The sequence below is a fragment of the Phallusia mammillata genome, chromosome 3 (assembly GCF_965637545.1).
Source record: "Phallusia mammillata chromosome 3, kaPhaMamm4.hap1.1, whole genome shotgun sequence".
NCBI lineage: Eukaryota > Metazoa > Chordata > Ascidiacea > Phlebobranchia > Ascidiidae > Phallusia > Phallusia mammillata.
Window position 1 is genome coordinate 17,800,095 of NC_137254.1, and position 20,349 is coordinate 17,820,443.

The 20,349-nt window shown below is 36.6% G+C and overlaps 2 protein-coding genes across 3 annotated transcripts; both read right to left on the reverse strand.

Annotated features, from left to right (window-relative positions):
* Positions 1-6,152: 6,152 nt before the first annotated feature.
* Positions 6,153-8,153, reverse strand: LOC145218710 (lactadherin-like). Of its 2 annotated transcripts, XM_080086117.1 has the most exons (6): positions 7,981-8,152; positions 7,796-7,846; positions 7,674-7,736; positions 7,321-7,476; positions 6,653-6,822; positions 6,153-6,451 (listed from the first exon to the last, which is right to left on the reverse strand). In XM_080086117.1, exons 1-6 carry the CDS (start codon positions 8,024-8,026, stop codon positions 6,314-6,316), a joined length of 624 nt encoding a protein of 207 aa, XP_079942243.1. In that variant the 5' UTR covers positions 8,027-8,152; the 3' UTR covers positions 6,153-6,313. The 2 variants fall into 2 exon arrangements, with proteins under 2 accessions (XP_079942243.1, XP_079942244.1); XM_080086118.1 differs by lacking the exon at positions 7,674-7,736 and having other exon boundaries at positions 7,981-8,153.
* Positions 8,154-11,177: 3,024 nt separating this feature from the next.
* On the reverse strand, positions 11,178-18,514 carry LOC145217640 (uncharacterized). Its single transcript, XM_080084941.1, has 4 exons — positions 13,358-18,514; positions 13,082-13,297; positions 12,582-12,788; positions 11,178-11,948 (listed from the first exon to the last, which is right to left on the reverse strand). The coding sequence occupies exons 1-4, from the start codon at positions 13,520-13,522 to the stop codon at positions 11,754-11,756; spliced, it is 783 nt and encodes a 260-aa protein (XP_079941067.1). The 5' UTR covers positions 13,523-18,514; the 3' UTR covers positions 11,178-11,753.
* Between the last annotated feature and the right edge of the window lie 1,835 nt (positions 18,515-20,349).

A 20,349-nucleotide genomic window follows, 5' to 3' on the forward strand; every position in this document is an offset into this window, starting at 1 on the left:
TGGTTGACCAAACCAATTTTTTGACAAAAATTCAAGGTAAAATTTGGATAAATTTTTGCTGGTACAAAGACAACTTGGAATTCCAGCTTGTATCAGAGATTTCACATCTGCAGAAAGACTGTCCACTCTATCCAAGCCAATTTGACTATTCTTCTGCTGAAGTTTTTTCCTCCAAAAAACATTTCGGTTCTTTCTTTTGTTACTACCAATCCAGCAAGTGCTTCTACGAAATGTTGTGCTTCTATTTTTTGAGTTTTAGCTGCAACTTTAAAGGTCTATGGTTTTGCCTACACAACAACTAAAGTTCAGTTTTTTTTAATTTAATTACCATTACTATTAAAACTACACGCATAGTACGCTTACACTGGCATCACTATAAACAATGCTATTACCATTAAAACTACATACATATGCTTAAACTGGCATAACTCTAAGCAATGCTAATGAAAAAGCTACACCTGCGAAACGGAACTTAAAATTTAAAATGAGTTGATTGCATGGTTGTCACGCATCGTGTCCTGTGATTGGTCAAAGGCAAAGTGTTCTCTGATTGGTTTGGACTGACGAAGCGGCGGTGAAAACGATACCTGTGATTGGTTAAAAAAGCCCCATATGCGAAATAGATTACATTTTGGAAATATGCCCACCGTGCTTCAAAAACTCAAGGTGGCGGCGCCACCCCGCAACCGCCTACTCGGCGCCTATGCGCTTACCACTTGGAGGTCAAGATCATTGGGAAAACACGACATCCTTTGGGAAAGCGAAACTGATCTAACATGTGAAAAATCTAAGTACAGTGATGGTGTACAGGGATAAAGTAATGGCAAAATGGAAATGATGCTGTTATGTAAAACAATAAAGCTCAACCCCTTGCTGTGTTTACCAAATTAAATTCGCGGCAAAGGTTTCGTCATTTGTTGTCATGCGCAAAACCTAATGGTCAGAGTGTTCTCTTGTTTTTTTATGGTTTGACGAAAACTGTCACCGGGCACCCCTTGACTCCGATTCACAGTTGTGTGAACAATATAAGCAAGTTATTCTCGTGCAAGATAAGTGTTGGTAAGTAAATATGGTAAGCACCATCATTTAACTGTTATGGGTAAAAACTATCAGGCACAATCACACTTCTCGTATTAACATGAGGTGCGACATCATTAACGTGAATACGTCATTGTATACGAATATGACTGACACGACTTCGATGAGAGCGTAGCAATTCGATATTTCATTCGCTTGTAGAACGACACCAGTTATACCGCTTGCAAGCAACGCAAAACTGCCACTGCAAGAAATAAGACATGCATTGTTTTCAAACCGTGCCCTTGAGAGAAAAGCTGGTGCAACGAATGGTTATCGCATGTTTTTTCCCCTTGTCTTTAAATACTTGTTTAAGAGAAAACTTATGAAAGACCCTTAACAAATCCACATAAGCAATTCGTGGAGGGAATCATGCAGTAAATTTTGCCACTTTTTAATGTGGTAATAAAACTGGTAAACAAAATTAAACAGAGCCTTCATTTGAGTCACCTGCAAAGATCCAAAATACTGAAACTTATCGTGTATTAACGTCACAAATAAAAAACGAGTAACTTTTAGTTGTTTTTTTTTACTTCCACAACAACATGCTGCTATATGAAATAGGCTATTGCTGCCAGGCATACTGTATAACAAAGTATTGCTCATCCAGCAGTTTTTATTATAAATAATCGACGTTTCGACGTCCTATACAAGACGCCTTCATCGTCGAAACGTCGATTATTTATAATAAAAACTGCTGGATGAGCAATACTTTGTTATGCTGCTATATATTGTTGTTTCTGTACAAACGAATGTTGTTTAGTGAAAAATTATGAGCAAAAGTTAACAGTTACATATTCATATTAACATGAGGTAAATAGCAAATGCAAGGTGACAGCTTTACGTTAAAAGGCATTGTAACATAACTATCGTTCATAACAATGTGTCACTATATTCCATCATACGTAGCAAGACTTCCCATGTGAGCGTAATGACGGGTTATTTTTTAGGCTTGCAAAACAACACCACCCTAGGAATTACGGCACTCAAAGTAGTTTATGGTAAACAGGTCACAAAAACATTTCAAGCTGAACATTTTATGAACGTTCGAATTTCGCATTTAATTCGTTTATCAAATAATGTCACGTGATCAAATGTGGCGGTCTGATTGGTCGAGGTAGGGGGCGGTTTCGACTAAAAACGAGTTTTCTGACGAGTTTTATTCAGCATTTGACTTTGATTCGTTGAAAAATCAACGCACAACTTCCATGACCAAAAACAGTCACGACGTTGTTATCGTTCCAGAGCCCTTTTAACGTCATTTGACTGGCATTTTGTTTGTTTTTAATATTTTTGATGTTGCTTAAGTTTTGTTGATTTTCTTGAGTTTGAACATCTTTAGTTTCCCAACTGGGGGTAAATTGAACATGTTTTTTTCTTTTTTTGTGGGGGGGGGGGGGGGGACTGGCAAATGTAAGTACGAAACATACGTTGTAATGTTATCAACAAGGAAAAGATAAAAAATTTGCCGAGTGTCTGCTTTATTCAAAATTAGGCATGTAAAGTCAATCGTTTAATTGCCGATAAACACGCGTAGATTTAATTTCATGAGTACAGTTTGCAGATAGAAGTTTATTTGTGTTTGGGATATTATACGATGTTGTGTTATTCCAGCAGAGATTTTATCAGTGTATTTACGATTATTTGTCAACCTTAAGTTTCCCAAATCTCTCAGGCGATACAGAAGAAAAGCAACAGTACTTCAGTGCCTCTACCGCCCCCGCTGGTCGTCTTAACTCCTTTACAACTTTGCATGCAAATGATTAACAAATGATTCTTAACCACTCAACAATGGCGCTTTTTATTCTCGTTTACTACAATTGTCGCACAAAGATATGATACACACCTTACAACCATATTCAGTGACAGAACAAACTTAAAATGGGTCAGAGTGAATTTGAATAAAGCCAGACATGTTTCATCAACCAATTATCTCCCACAAACTCCGAATTTACCCCACCAAGTGGCACAACCATATCTCATTGCGCCACGAATAGTTGACATGCTAAATCGGTTTGTGGAATGGATCGTCATTTTGAAAAAAAATGGCATTTAGTTTTCATCAGTTATTGATTTACACGTAATTCACCATTATCAAATGTCGTTTTATGAAGGCAACAGTTATTCATTTTCGACGTATTATTCAAACAGCTTAAAAATGATGGAGTTTGCCGAAATTGCGTTTTAATTTATTCAGTACTTTGAATAATAAATTTCATCATTAATTGGTTGTGAAAAAAATATGTTTTTGTCGTTTTGCAAGCGGTATTGTCAATCATACATTTCCATATCCAACATGCGCAGTTATAAATACACTGGAATCTACCGAAATTGCACGAGAACAGTATAAATTATGAAGACAATAACAGACATTGCAGAATGGCTCGTGATATTTCGTTCTTGTATTTCCCAAACGTCAGTGTCAATCACACATTTTTAATATAGGCTTGATTCGGACTTTACGTTACACTGTGCCAAATTTGTGTCGAAATTTCCGTTTGGTAAACAAATCTATTTTCGGGCCCTATTCCAGTTTTTTTTGTAAAATGTCTGGTTTGGGGCCCGATTTCGGACCCGCTCACGACTTGGAACTTGGAGGTCAAGATCAATAGAAAAAACGACAGCTTTGGGGAAAGCGCAACTGTTCTTATGTGTGAAAAATCTAACTACGTTACAGGGATAAAGTAATGGTAACATAGAAAATGATGTTGTTACGTAAAACAATAAAGTTCAACCCTCTGCTGTGTTAACCAAATTCAATTCGCGGTAAAGGTTTCGTCATTTGTTGTCTTACGCAAAACCGAATTGTCAGGCGCAAAACCATATCAAGCCAGTTGACCAAGCGTTTCCATGGCGACAAGACTAATGTCTTCCAAGTATTGAAACTTTCACCATGGACCTGTTACTTTCACCATGGACCTGAGTAAACAATGTAAGCAAGTTGTTCTCTGCAAAATAAGTGTTTGTGTATTTCAAGTAAACATGGCAAGCGCCATTATTCAGCAGTCATGGGTGAAAGTTATCATCCACCACGGTCACACTTCTCATATCAGCCTAATGTACTTTTGCATGTAATGATAAAACTGGTAAATAAATTCAAACAGAGCCTTCATTTGTATCACATGCACGGATCCAAAATGCTGAAAAGTATCGTGTATTAAAGTCTCAAATAAAAAACGAATAAATTTTAGTTGGCCGCGTGATTGTATGGACGTTTTGGGTCGTCACAAAATCAGTCTTCGAATTAGTTTGTCGCTGTATGAGACCTCGCATTTCTACTCATAGGTTCGAAACCCCTATTTTATACTATTCACACTGCACACCCCAATTAATACCAGCAACACAAAAATGAAAAAGAAGCATGAAAGTAAATATATACGCGTGGATAAGTTTGCAAATGCATTTTTTTACTTCGACAAAATATTTCGGTACAAACGGAAGTTGTTCTTTGAAAAATTATCTTCAAGCACATGTGGTAAATACCATTATAAAGTAAAATATTTATGAGTAAAAGTTAACAGTTTCAGTTACATATCCAATATTAACATGAGGTAAATAGCAAATGCAAGGTGGCAGATCTATCGTTCATAGAAACGTGTCATCACATTTCATCATGCGTTGTAAGACTTTCCATGTGAGCTTAGTAAATTGAATTTGCTTTGGGGTGCAAATGTAAGTACGTAATACGTTGCCAGGTTTGCAAAGTAAAGTGATAATAATAAACATGAGTTTTGTCATTAAAATCTTTTAAAGGGTAAAACAACAAACGGGCGGTTTCACATATACAACAATTGATCACTGAACTGGGCAATTGCCCATATTTGCATGACGTCAAAGAACATAATTTTATAACACTCACTGTTGCCCTATTTCTAGCAGGCGGCGAGACAATAATAATGTCGTTCTAACAATAAAAATGCGATGTCTGAGACAAACAACACGACGCTGTGATAAACACGTCAACTTTTGTCCTTCTACATGTGAGATGTTGGAAGATCTTAAATCTCCAAATCGAGGTTTGTAAAACATTCTTTACATTTAACCATGCCGGTTTTGTGGTTATAAATGGTTGCCACATGCACGCAGGGATAGCATCCTGATGGAACGAAAAGATTCAGTCGCCCTAAAGCAGGGGTTTCCAACCTGTGGTACGCAAAGGTTTTTCAGGTGATACGCGAGTAGCTTCCGTTTTTTTCACAAAAACTAGGTGCGCCCGGAAAATACTTTCGATGCTCTGTTTTCAAATTTAGACCGCAACAAAAATCTCATTAAATTTAGTGTGGTGCTTTAGTTTTATTTTAGTTGGTCAATATTATTCTTCTGAATAAAATATGATTAGATTAAGTTGGTTGTTCTGCAAGAAGTGGTGCATTACAGAGCGTCCAAGTGGTACGAGATCGCAAAAAGGTTGGGAACCCCTGCCCTAAAGCAAGTTTCTGAATATATTTAATGAGTTTTTTGTTATTTATTACATCCACTTTTGGAGCTAAAAAAATAAAAGTCTTTTGAAACTAAAAGAATAAAAGTAATTTGAACAAGTATAAGCAAACACTTGGCGGCCTTTGGTGAAAAAAGAATCTGCAATGCGGTTTTCACAGCGTAAAGGTTTTGCACTCTGGCCCCGGCCCAGCGAGTCGATGTGCAAATCGCCTTAATACATTCAAAATGTTTAATGAGGGAATTTCGTACCTTCGCCATTATCGCGCATGTATTTGGGAAATACTTGATTATTAAGCCTGCGTGCGTTCTTCACATACAATCACTCTGCGTATTAAGCTGTCACTCGAAATCATATACAGGGCGCAAGTTTGATCACGCTAATGTTAGATCCAAATACTTATGTTGTTAATGCAATAATACACTATCGTTTGTAAATAGCAACAGAAAGTTTGAGTGAGTTGTGTCAAACTTTATAAGACGTAACATATCACACGCTTACTAATATATTTTAGATTAGACCATCGGTTATTTTTCGATCTTCTAAATACCACTTAAGTATCTATCTTCGCTTTGTGCAAAAAACCTTGCATTAGATATGCTGTGAGTATTATTTGACTAAAATCGGTGACACACAATTGCATGAAGTGTTTATTGTAATTGAACAATACGTCGAAAAAGACTAAATTGTTGCCGTCATAAAACGACATGTAATGAATGTGAATTACGTGTAAATCAATAACTGATAAAAACTAAATGCCTTTTGGTTTTCAAAATGACGATCCATTCCGAAAAACGGTTAACATGTCAAGTATTCGTGGCGCAGTGAAATAAGGTTGTGCCACTTGGTGGGGTAAATTCGGAGTTTGTGGGCGATAATTGGTTGATGAAACATGTTGGTAACCGGGCTTTTCTGGTCCCAGTTGCCACTAAACAGCTGTGGAAAAAATTCAATAAACTTAATTCGAAATACTGTCAAATACAGGTTTCTACGGCTTTGCCGATAAAACAATGCAATTCTGTATTATTTACCCGAACTTTTAACGGAGTGTTGAGTAGATAAGGCCGAACGTATATCAATCAAGCAAAATCCAAACAGTCTGAATATGTTGTTAAAAAACATTAGTTTTCTTCTTACTTTCGTCGTTCCTGAAGTGTCGGTCACATTTTTCCAAGTGCGATCAGAATCGAAATACGAGATTTTGAATTCTGTTACCCACTGTTCAGCATTAGCACGTCCCTGGGTAATGACCCCGGTAATTGTTGTAGCATTTTCTAAGGTTACTTGAATCCATTCATTACCATTAGCTGCGTATCAGAAGCAATATCGATGATGTCACAAAAGAATATTTTCAAGCACAATGTATGATTGAAGTATGAACAACAAAGCGTTAATTGTTAAAGGTTACATATGGTTGGGTGCATCCCTACGCATGGCAAACCATTATTTAAAATAAAAAACCCTCAAAGGATGATTTAAAAAAAAACTATCTTTCTGAAACTTTACACGATTATTTTGACATAAACGTTTTAATTTTCTGTATCCCAATTACTATCTCCGACAGTTTACCAACAAAAACAAAAAAAACAGTTTACCTACTATTATATTTATGTATTTATTTAAGCACATGGTTAGTGTTCACTTTCACACAAATCCGATTTATAAACGCCCTGTATTGGATCCAGCTGGACCATTTTTACGATAATTAGTCAGTTACGACATTTTATAAAATTTAGTTTCCAAAATTTAGATGTAGATGTAGTCAGTTTAAAACTAAATATCAACTATCGTCTGATTTTACTGACCTGCTGCTGCCCACGATCCAACCGAAACATGGGGAATAAACGCTTGATCAAGTCTTCCCCACTTTGGGCTATGTTCATCGTCTAAACAATGAGACGACGCTGTTATAGCACTGTCAAGAATATAATGTGTCTTCAGTCCCAACTTGCACAAAGAATCTGAAAAACGTTTGGTATATTAGGTGTGGAATTTTTTTATTATTTTTCAAAAGATTAATTTACAATCGCTTTTCAAAAAATTTGAAGAACTTATTATCTGCAAGATATCGGTAATGTTTGTTATCGCATTTTTATTACATTTCTGATTTTCACAAATTCTGTGCAACAAAACGTATTTTCTCTGCTACATGTTTTACCTCTATTGGCCTGGATATTTATCTTGCTAACCTCCTTGTTTGCTTGATTTAAAACAAGCTTTTCTGCAGGTAGATGGAATGATTAAAATCAAATATTTTTACAAATCCAATTTAAGACCAACCTTTTCCGCAATCACTGCGATCACAACACTTGCTTGCAAATCTACATCCGCCTGGAACGTATTTAAAATAAATTAAGTATTTAAATACGTAGTGAGAAGTGAAACCAGTGTGGATACCGATTATAACCCTTTTACTTACAACACGTATTAGTTCTATAGTTTAAATCCAACAAAAAATAACTTACTACACAAGACTATGACTGCCAGCAGAACTACAATATCTTTAAGCATTTTGAAGACTTGGATGGTGGTTTTAAATTCAATGTGGCTACACAGTATCCTGCAAAACGTAAACAGCTAGTTTTTTGCAGTGGTTCAAATTGGTCATTTTTCATATGAAATTAATTGAGCAATTAAAAAAATGCTGCCACTAGTAACCACAAAAGCAAGAGTTGATTTTGTAAAAGTGAATCGAAAAGAGGCATAAGTAAAAATGAACTCAGCATCCTCTAAATCCTCTCCAAACAGCTTTAAAAATAATGTAAGTACGTTGAATAACAAATTTCATCATTTAATATTTGTAAAAAATGTGTTTTGTCGTTTTGCATGCGGTAACGTCAATCACACATTTCCATATTCTGCATGCGCGGTTATAAATACATTGAATCCTTTGAAATTCCACCAGAACAATATAAATCATAAAGACAATAACGGATTGCTCGTGATCGTTTCTGGCGTTTCCCAAACGTCAGTGTCAATCACACATTTTCAAAACAGGCTTGATTCCGAATTGACTTTACATTTTGCCACATTTGCGTCGAAATTTTCTCTTGGTAAAACAAACTTATTTTCGGGCTTTATTCTAGTTTTATTTGTGAAAGGGCTGGGAGATTAAGGTCCATGGAAAAACGATAGCTTTTGGGGAAGCGATGTATGGTATACACGTTTAAAGTAATGGTAAAATGAAAATGATGCAGTTACGAGAAACTAAAAAGTCCAACACCCTACTGCGTTTGGTTAATTAAATTCGCACAAAGTTGACTTCATTTGTTGTCAGCCGCAAAACCGAATTGTCAGGCGCAAAACCATATCAAGGTGGTTTAACAATGGTTTCCATGGCGACAAGACAACATTTTGCACAAGGTATTGCTGCCAGGCATAATATCAAGTTTATAGAGCTCTTCTGGCAAATGTATTTTTATTCCGACGTTTCGACGTTCTATACAGGTCGCCTTCATCAGGGTGAATAATGCTGAATGTGCTAATGCCACCTCAAGAATTAAGACATGCCTTGCTTCCAAACATGCCCCTTGAAAGAAATGCTGGTGCAACGTTTTAAGTAAATGGTTATCACATGATTTTCTTTCCCCTTGTTATTAAACAATTGTTGAAAAAAAAGCTGATGGGTCGAGGTGTGATATGAAATAATTGCCCAGATGGTGCGCCCTGTGTGGCTGTTTCAAACACAAACGAGTTTTCTGGTGAGTTTTATGTCGGGCTTTTTAAAACGTCAGGTTTTTAAAATAGGTTCGTAAAGGTGACAGTGCTTTGCCATCAAAATCTGGCAGGGGTAAAATTTGGAAAAGGCGGATCCCACTTGTACTACAATTGAACACTCAACTGAGCAATTGCCTATGTTTAAATAAAGTCAAAGAACATGTAACACCCAATATTGCCCCTATTTCTGGAAGATAGTTATACCAGTTCAAAGACATACCGTGACAAGACTGTAATAACGTCATTATAACAATAAAAAAGAGATATGTACGACGAATAACACAATAATGTGATAAACACGTCTATTATATCCCTGTTTCTGACACTTTAGCAGCTTTTTTTGCACCACAGCATATTTTAGAAGACGCGATTGCCCCCACTGAATCCGCAACTGAAAAGAAATTAGTTTACAACCGACCTCAATTTTTTTAATAAAATGATTAATCAACCGATTTTGTCCTAACAAAACACGAGGAACGTTGAATGCACACTGTTTTGCGTTTGACTAGCTTACTATGATAAAGTATAAACAATGCCCTGAAAACCTGGTTGGGATACTTAATCAAACATATTTGCCGAGTGTGAAGTAAGGCCTGAATCAAGTCTGCTTTATTCAAACTTAAGCATGAAAAGCCAATTGCCTTTTAGTTTGGAGTTAAATCAACAAAAAACACGTGTAGATTTAATTTCATGAGTACATTTTGCAGGTAGAAGTTTAATTTTGTTTAAGATATTATACTATGTTGTCCAGCAGAGATTTTTTATCAGTATATTTATAATTATTCGTCCCAAATCTCTTAGGCGATACAGAAAAGAACCAACACCGTGTTTCGTTGCCTCTACCGCCCCTGCTGGTCGTCTCAATTCCTTCACGACTTCTTATGCATAACAAATGATTCTTAACCTATTTGTGCAAACAACAACGGCGCCTTTTTCTGCCTCGTTTATAAGAAATGTTGTACAAAGATATCGTACAAACCTTACAACATTGTTAGTAACTGAGCAAACTTAAAACAGGTCAGGGTGAATTTGAACCAAAACGTTTGCGAATATTTGAAAACACCTGGAGACTGCCAAAAGTACAACAAATATTTTGTAGGATTTATTCTCTTGTTTTACGCAATTGATCTGGTTTTTGAGGTAATCTTCGACCAACAGTCGGCACATTCTTTTGCTTCAGGCCCAGTGTTACCAATAGCTGGGGATGCAAGATATGTTTTATATCAATTTGCAAGATAGTTTTATCCAAATAAGAGTCTTCGCTGAAAAATGGTGAATAATTTCACAATTTACAGCATGAAAAGTTCTGCCTAAAAAGTTTGTAGGAAATAAGAGGAGATTGAATCTACAATCACCAACGACGGTCTTTAAAGCAGCAGTTTTCGGATGTAGAAAATGTTTGCTAAATACCGACAGATGACGCACAAAGAGCGCAGTTATTTAAATTAACTGCGAGACTGGGATGGGATTAAGAACTACTATTAACACAAAGAACTGGGTTTTTAGGTTGATATTTTGTTATTATTATCATGAAACCGCAAACCAACCCAATTGCCGTAAATCGTGAGATTTTTTTCACGGGGTTCGAACCCAGGACACTCCCGAACCCAGGATACACGAATCCCGATCAGGTTTTTTCATTTTTGTATATGGGTCAGACGCGCCCGACCATTCGGCCTCGTTCCTTTGAAATATTTGGGTGCGCCATCGACGGCAAACATTGCTACAGAGAGTTCTTGCGTAAGTAGCTCTCACTTAAGTGTAATATCATAGAAATAATCAACCAGTGGGTCCTATGTATAGAAGGTATTGTTGAATTATTGTATTATCTACATTCTAAATGACTAAATAGTATCGACTGCCAAAATTTGAGTGAGCTCTACAATTTATTGCTACACAACCGAAAACTTCGGCTATAAAAAATTATGTTGATAAACAAGGTATGCTGTGTTTGCTTTCGCACTTTTATTTGTGTTTTGCCACGACAATCAAGCTGTATCAGTAATCCAACAGATGTTTTGTAATTTTAAGTTTAGTCTGGAATACTTTGTGTGAAAAATCGGTTGTATCAGTCCAGCTTACTGACATTGTAGTTTGCGTTGGTTTACAAACGAAAGTACACCAAACGTTTGTAGATCGATGTAGCCTACGAAGGAAAAATCGAACTTACACATTTGTAAACGAGCCCCTACACAAAGCGGGTAAACAGTAAGCCGGTTTAAAATATTGGTGAAAGACAGCCACTTATTGGGATAACGGAATGGAGAGTTATTGAGACGAACGAAAGAGATGTTAAATAAAAAAAAGCAAAATAGTTGTTTCACTTATAAAACGGAACATATACCATGACTGACAATTTAGCAATTGGATTTAGTTAGTTTGCTATCAATGGCAGATTTTACTGTTTCCGTTACTTAAACGAAACCATTGAATACCAATTTCCTAAAAAGAATTAGCAAATTTTGGAACTGAAAACAAAAAAGTGATATATTTTCTCGGTCACAGTGTCTTATCTTTAAGCTTAAACATTTGGTAACTTCTTCCAGACTTGAACTTCTGAAATGTACAAATGAAGTAAACGAGATCGAACTTGCACTAGAAACGGAATTTCAGCTGTTTCAACTAGTTTCATTTCCTTGCACAGAACCTCCTTTATTTTGTTTGATGCTGTAACCGCTTGGCCGTCTTCGTTAAGGTAACCACCAAGCCAGTTCTCCTACATTTGTTAAAGTATAAGTTTATTTTGTTGTGCAAAAGAGCTGCTTAGCAAAAAAAACACCCAAAACAACATGGGCATTCACAAATCCTTAGACAGTTTTTATCTCACAAGAAATTAAATTAAACTTCTATAAATAACGACCAATTACCGGACCAACCGACAACAAATGCTACCAACAATCCTTATTTAAACCACATTTTATTTGGGAAAGGTATCAAAACGTTTGCTTTAGCTAGTGGGATTCATTAAGCGTCACAAATAATATTGTGTTTACGCAATAATACCTTTCTTCACATTTTTACAGAACAGATTTACAAGACAAATGTTGCTAAAGTTTATCTTGAGGCAAAGTTAGTTTTTGGTGAGTAAATGTCCGTAAAATGTATTAGAACACACACATTAAGAATTTTGCAAACGGTTAGAACACACACACATTAAAAATCATTTGCAAATCGCACACGCTGCAATCAAAATGATTGGACACCACTGGCGGATAATTTGACTAAACTTAAACTTTCCTTGCTGTGTGCTCAGTCAAAGGGTGTAAAGCAAATTTGGGCCCCTTATTAATCTGCAAGTTTGGAAGTAACATCAATGAGTTAGTCATTTGTAAAGATAAATTCACATTACCTTTGGTGTAAAATCTTCCAAGAAATAGTGGTGACAAGCAATCACACAAATACCGTGATCATCCAGAAGACTAGGGAGCATCTTTAATACTTGTAATGGATTTTCAAGACTATCAAGAACGTTGCTTGCCACCACACAACCGAATGTTCCAATACCACGGGGCAAATCATTTACATCTCTCACTAAGAAACTACACCTGCTTCGATCCTAAAGGAACCATGTAATTTTTTTTTGTCTATGTAGACTGTACGACCAATAAACCTTCTTATTAATTGTCAATCTAATAATAACTTAAAAGTACACCAGGTCTGTTTTAGCTGGGTAAATAAGTAATTAAACTAAAGTAAACTAGACAAACTATTGCTGGATAAAGTATTCTCTACTTATCGTCCATAATAATTACTTAAAATAAAACACATTTTCTTTGAAGAAAAAACGATTTTCTTGTAAAAGGTTACTGGGTGAAGAATATCACGTTCTGACTAAAAACAAAGACTTACAATTGATTCTGGTATTTCGGCCATCATTTCCGTTACCAGATCACCCTCTTCACATGAATAGATTGTCGTTTTTCCATTTTTCTTCAGTTTGTCGCAAAATTGTATAAATTTTTGGGAACAATCGACGCCAATAACGTTTTTAAATTTTGCTGCCAGTTTGAAAGTCACACCACCAACACAACAACCAATATCCAGAGCTCTTGTGTTGGTGCACGCCTGAGAAAAATAAAAGGCAAAATCTAAGTTAAAACATCGATAATGTAATATTCTAATTACCTCATCAACAGCGTCAATAGTCAACTTCGAAAGTTTTGCGACACATTCAAAATTTTCGACAGAAATAAATTTTTTCCAACGTTTTTGGAGGTAGTGAGCACCGTAATGCATGCCAGTGTATTCGTTGAACCAGACCAAATGTTTCTCAGAATTGGGCGACTCCATTTTTACTTAATAACGACACTATATTGAACAAAAACTACTTAAGCAATGTGTTATACGCACCTGAAATAACACAAAACAATGCAGCAGCAAACAATCATTAACAAAAACTGGATCCAAGTGCTATTTGTATATTTCCATCAATCTTTATGAGGTGGGGACACAGTTCCTACTATTGTAGGGCTATTTTTTGCAAAATGTCTACAGCACAGCGGTAACATGTCAAAAAACGTTTTCTTTTCTCAAGACGAAAACAAGCTGCGTGTATAGCGGGCTACAAATGGCTTCCGATACTGCAGAGAATATACACCGCTTTCGCGCAATATGTGTTTATACCACCCTGTTGTTATCATTTTCAGTTCGGCAAAAAAGTGCAAGAATGTCGATCTAAAATCGCTAGTTGTCCTGATATACATCGTGCAACACCCAATGAACAAAGTTATGGAAGAACAAGTTTTAGTTTTTAACAAAATATATGCACTTTTTTATTTAAAAACGAAATCAGTAAAAATTAATTGCCACATCAACGTTTAAGTTCGACTCCTCTGCTGTAAACCATCTTTATTTGTTATTCGTTGCACGTACAGTACTTGGTTTTCTACTACGAGACTATTGCTGATGTTTATTGCGACACTACTGTACAGTGGTTGACTGCGATCCGAACAGCGTAATGCTTCATCCAATCAGCGTTTCCACACGATTTTATTTCCTGTGGATGTCAATAAGCAAGGGCGATTGATACGACCAACACAAAACGGCATGGCCTGTACTGTTAACCGAAAGGACGGAATCTGTGCTTTAGACCAGTGGTCGGCAACCGCCGGTCCGCGGCCCGGTACCGGTCCGCGAGGAGTTTGTTACCGGGCCGTACAAATTTTCAGGTTAAATGCTATAAAACATTTTGCCTATATATCCCGGGAATGGATAAACTAATTTATGCGTTTTTATTGCTGAATATTTGTAGTTTTTTGAAGACCGGTCCGCGATAAAATTTTAGGTTCAAAAACGGTCCGCCGTGCAAAAAAGGTTACCGACCCCTGCTTTAGACAGTTCTCGTCCCAGGCACGGTGTCGCATTTAAAGTCGCTAATGAGAGTTCGCTGATTTTTTACGAAGTCCAAAATGGAATGAATAACCACCTCACCACAAACAAGACCAAAGAGAGAACGCGAGAAAAGAGCACAACGTTACTGTCCGATTTTAAAGAATTCTGTATCAGACAAGAACATAAAAACATTGTTCAAAACTATTAAAACTTTATGCCACAAACCTGTTGCGTTCCTAACTTGTGAGAGTAACAGTACCTTTAAGGAACTTACATAACCTCTTGTATTAGTAAACTCGCGTCACACCTGTGCTTTAACGGCTACATAATTTAGCGTGGTATTGCAATAACACAAAGACATAATGTGATCGACCATAAAGAAAGTAAAATAAACAACAAGAACAAAAAATTCAACACATTTTGTTCATAGTATTGGACCATTAAGAACCGCGCCCAAAATTCTTGATTTTACCTTTGCTTCCTTAATATTTTAAAAATAACTGACAAATTCATAAAACAATACCTCGATCTGGGGTAAATGTGAGGCGAATAGGTGCGTGTCCTTGCTGAAACTGCACTCCACCATTCTGCACTTGTATTTCGGTTTGTTAATTTAATATTTTAAATTGTTTAGGAAACAGTGTAAACGGTATAAGTGTCTGGAAAGCCAGCAATATAAGAGGGGAAACGATCAGCTATTATTGGGAGATGTACTTGTCGCTGCAGGATGTAGCCTACTTCCTTCCTTACTAAACTGACGCCCAAAACAGACTGCAATTCAGCAGCATAGTACAACTAAGTATAGCCGCAATTTTGCGATTTGCTGTTTTAAAATTAATCTTTTTTTGCTACTTTGATGTTGTTTTGAGTAATAATTCGCTATATGTCATGGGGCTCAAAACGCAACGGAGCTTACGGCGATTATTTGTACAATGTATACACATTTTTTCGAAAATATGCAGATGCGAACAACGACCAATACTTACATAAGCTATTGCTACCAGGCATAGTATCAAGTTTGTAGAGCTCTTCTGGCAAATGTAATTTTATCGTGCACTGTACTATTCGCATTTAGTGTTATTTACCCTGATGAAGACGACCTGTATAGGACGTCGAAACGTCGGAATAAAATTATATTTGCCAGAAGAGCTCGACAAACTTAACCAATACTTATACTTTAAACTTAAAATTAGAATCTCCCAGGTCGTTGCTTGGTAGATGAAGACTTTAATGAACAGTAAGTTTAATAATTTTGCTCATCAACTCTGATCAACATTCACAGTTTTGCAAAAAGTTCTTAGATTGTGACGTTCATATTTACGCTTCCGGCATTTTTGAATAAAAGATTCGCACATTGTTGCGCACATCGTGTAACGCTTATATACCGTCTTGCAACGTGGTTGGAATGGTTAAATGTAGCCGTCGAAATGGGTTAAGCAGAAAGCGTTGTCGTATGTTTCCGATGAAGCGCTAGCATTATACCAGAAAATTTACAGGATGGTTTAGCACTGCGGTTCTTGCTGATACCGAATAAAAATACACTGATTTGAAAAGTTAGATTGCTTTTTGAACATGCATGAGGGAAGAGGTCAGTCGGTACGCAGGAACAAAGTCCATTGCGCTTATTAGTCGGGGTAGGAATAACACAAGTGTACATTATCCAAAGTTTGATAACTGTATTTGTACTTGGAATAGAAGTACGATTTTTACCTTTCGATGTAATCTGTTAAGGCTAGTTACATAGTTCCACAGATGTTAGTTTCCTCTTTGTACACGCATTTCCTTAAACTACAATGTCCTTGACATGCGATAGGTGTTGCGACAATGTTGATGTCTTTTGTATTTTTGTCCAAACTTTACACAGAAATTTTTGCAGGAAACAAGTTAGTTTTTGCCGCAGAGGAAACAAGTTAGTTTTTTTTACTCGATATAAACAGCGAAGGCAGCCAGGTGCCAATCAAATATTGCGTATAGCTTCTGACTAAAACCAAAACCACAGTTGCGGCTGGAATTGATATGCACCCGGAGTCAATTGTTTGCACTTGCGGGATTCGAACCCAGCATTCTTCCGAGAATGAATTCCGATTAGTTTTTAAGTCCAGGTTTCGGTGCCCCGGATCATTCGGCCAAGTTTCTGACCTTTGTTTATACATCACAATTGACGCCACAGAGAATTACCGACAGCAAGCGGACCGAACTTTTTCAGATCGCCTTTACCGAGAGTTAAATGTTATCGAAAAGGTAAAATATCGATCATTAGAAAGTGACCTGTAGATAGATTAAAAGAAAATTTAAAATTATGCTTTTAGGATAAACTATATAATCATTCTGGGCACTTGTTTTACTACACTTCAAGCACAATTAACAAGTGTGTCACAGAATTAATTTAAAGTTTTAAACCATTATCTTTTGATTTTATGTTTGTATGCTGTTACAATTAATGAAAAACATTAACGCACAAATCATTAGTTTAATGGTGAAACTAACGGCCCAAATAGACGTAAAAGGCGACATGCTGAAGGCCAAATCAGTTATACCCGTTTATACACACTTGAGTCGCAAGAAGGAATGATAAAAAGGTGCGAAACAAGCGTCGCATAAAAAACGATAGATAAAAAGGTGCGCCAGGTGTAAGCCACCTGCGAGTGTGCGTATAACGAAACAGGAGCAGAGCAACTACAACATACAATATCTTTACAAGCAAAGAAACAATAGTAGGACAGCACGTCACATCAAAATACGCAATAATTTATTTAGGTATTAAATAAATTCAAAGGAACCGACTTAGAATCAACGTTTATTTCCGGTTTATAGCGTTGAATGGAAATTGATTCCAGTAACATTAATCGATACCTGACCCAAGCACTTCCGGATTTTCAAAGTCCACTACATGGTCTTTGTTGGCCTGAAGGTGTTGACACACCTCGGACGTTTCGATTTGTTGGTGTTCATGAACTCGCGTTCCAAGGTTTCGTCTGGTTTCTCCTATGTAGGTTTTTCCACAGGAACATTTCAGTCTGTAAACAACCGAAAATCGGCTCACTGACTAACTGACTCACTTACTCACTCACTTACTTGTTTTACTTTCTAGTTGTTACCAGTCAGGTCTTCAGAGTTCTTTATTTTTGAGTCAGATAGGACATTCTCCGTCTTTATCTAAACGTTAAATAACAGCGCAGCAATCGGGCAAATCATCTTGTTTATCGCGACATACTGAAGTTTAGCATTGACAGCATTTAAATGGCATTTAAATCATTTTGAGTGCGCAAAAAGAGACAAAAAGATTGTTGTTGTGCTTTCGTGATTGGATTCACCGAAAAGATTTAGCAAATAGCAAACGTGTCGTATGGCGCAGGCCCATGGGCCTAGTCATACGCAAAATTGATTTTGAAGTAACAGCATGTTTTATTCGAGTTATCCCACTCTTAATGGTCAGATTTTCCATAGGAGCAGTTGTTACGGTTGATAACTAACAACACATTATAAAGGCCAAAACCAAATTAGTCAAAAAACTTTTGTCAATAGGTCTCAAATCAAGGATGGCAGTGCGGTACGGTACGTATTGCGTTGACCGTACCACGTACCTCGTTACTGAGAGCGTACCGTACCGTATCGTACCGTATCGTATCACCGTACCGTACCAAATGTCAAAAGACGGCACGTGTCGTACCACATTGCCTCACCAAGACTTCAGTAAAATAGTGCAAAGTTGTAAAGGCGATACAATTGATGCTAAGTAGCATTAAAGCCTTCCATGGCTGGGAGCTTTGGTTTTAAATTACAACTGTTTCCTGTATAGTGCGATAACGTGCAAGCGTCTGTAGTTATAAAATTAGGGTTCACTGTTGAGGCGTATAGTACTAAAAGGCAGGTTTAGTAAAACAAACTCGCTTTGTAAACTTTCATTGGTTTGTTTAGATCTTAGGATGCTTTTTTAAAGATAAATTAGAATTTTATAAAATATGACAATTGAAGGAACATATTGCATCTCAGAGTTTTTGCAAATCTGCTGCTTCAAGTTTTGTGTGGACTTGGCAAGTGACAAACGGCAGCGTGATGTAGCAGGTAATTTAATACGCAATATCATCAAAATACATAATACGTTTGTGGCAATCATTAATTAGTACCTTTGGGCATGTTAAACAAGAGGGCATGCTTTTGTTCGTTTCCTATTTACCAGCATATTTCTACTGCTGCTTTTCTCATTTCTTGGATCAAGCCTGTTTTGGTTTGCTGGGCAAATAATCAAGTTCTAACTAGGCACGAATTTGAAGCGGTGGTATTATAAACTAAATTGTTTTGCTTATTTGGGATCAAGTTATGATAATATTTTTTTCATTACAAACCCTAACCACAACCCAAATTGGCCTAAACCGTTTACAAATCTCAAGTCCTTACTATTACAGTTTTCTTATTAGGTAAACATTTCTATGACCTAAGCTTGCTAACAATTAACGGGCTTGGGCATGTTGAATCAAACTTAGATAAATGACAGCAAAAAAACTCGATGAATGTCGCATAACATGATACCAAGTCAAACTCAACGCAGCCTTAAGATAAAAAAAATCAGGTAGGGAACTATTGCTGGTAACTGAGAAAAACAATTTTACGTACTACAGTATGTTTTGGTTGAGCTACTAACGTAAGAATTCAGAATATAACCAGATTTGCTAATTTCCAGGAGGTATCGAACTTAAATATTTTAAATGCAATTTTGCCAAAAAATATTACCGGTTAGGGCCATTATTGTTGGTCTGAGGTTTCATAATAGCAATAACAGTAAAATCAACCTAAAAACTTTGTACTTTATGTTAAATTTGTTCCGCAAATCTATCCTAGTTTCAAATAAATGCGCTCTTTGCGCCATCTATCGGTACTTAGCAAACTACGAATTCTTGTGTTAGTAGCTCTGCCGTATGGTGTATAACTACTAACAAAGAACTCACACTAGAAATTATTTCCTAAATACCGATAGATGGCGTAAAGAGCGCAGTAATTTAAAATAATAAGTGAGACTGACGTAGGGTTGGGCACTATATTCAACTTAATAAACTTTGTTTTTAGGTTGATTTCGTTGTGATTATTATTATGAAATTGGACAACCTATCTTGCGTTCTTTCTCTTCACTGAAAGATGTCTCGCAGCCAACATCGAACAGTGATTTGTAGATGCGAACCTGGATGACAACTTTTACACCAGTTATTTCTTTGCGTAGGTAAGATGTTCTAATACTTTAGAACAGTGGTCACAAGTTATGGGTGGTCGCGGGCTGGATAATTTGAAAATGAAGCGGAAGGTACAAGCAATAACTTAGCCTCTACCAAACTGGGGCACGCGAAACAATTTTCACGAGGCCGCAAAAGGGCACGTTTTTAATTTTTACAATCTTAAAGTTTGATTGGGCGACTGTTAAATTGTAAAATTATGTTGACATAAAAATCTTCCTATGGGACAATACCTGACTGAAAACTTTTACAAGTCTGAAGTCTTAAACCATTTTTTTATGTTTACATATATATATATATTCACCTATTATAATAGGCATCATCAGTAACTAAAAACAAACAGCGCTAAAGAATCGTACGCAAGTTAAACCGTATAGTACGAACAAGACGAGTAAAAACCTGCTTACAGTAGGTTTGAATTGGGCCAACTGATAACATAGTCAAAACACACAGCAGCAAAAGCGTAAAAAGCGCACAATCTGTTGCGCGGGGCAAAAAACACAGATAAGGACGAAAAAAAGGACACAATGCCCCTTCGTTCCATCACAAGTAAACAACAAA

What these genes read in the sequence shown, in the direction of transcription:
- LOC145218710 (XM_080086117.1), bottom strand. Translation starts at nt 8,026, where the DNA reads ATGCTTAAAGATATTGTAGTTCTGCTGGCAGTCATAGTCTTGTGTA. An exon ending in GGCAGTCATAGTCTTGTGTA is followed by an intron (nt 7,847 to 7,980) that starts GTAAGTTATTTT and finishes AATACGTTCCAG; the next exon opens with GCGGATGTAGATTTGCAAGC. An exon ending in ACACTTCAGGAACGACGAAA is followed by an intron (nt 6,452 to 6,652) that starts GTAAGAAGAAAA and finishes TTTTTTCCACAG; the next exon opens with CTGTTTAGTGGCAACTGGGA.
- LOC145217640 (XM_080084941.1), bottom strand. Translation starts at nt 13,522, where the DNA reads ATGGAGTCGCCCAATTCTGAGAAACATTTGGTCTGGTTCAACGAATAC. An exon ending in CTATTGACGCTGTTGATGAG is followed by an intron (nt 13,298 to 13,357) that starts GTAATTAGAATA and finishes TATTTTTCTCAG; the next exon opens with GCGTGCACCAACACAAGAGC. An exon ending in TGGAAGATTTTACACCAAAG is followed by an intron (nt 11,949 to 12,581) that starts GTAATGTGAATT and finishes TAACAAATGTAG; the next exon opens with GAGAACTGGCTTGGTGGTTA.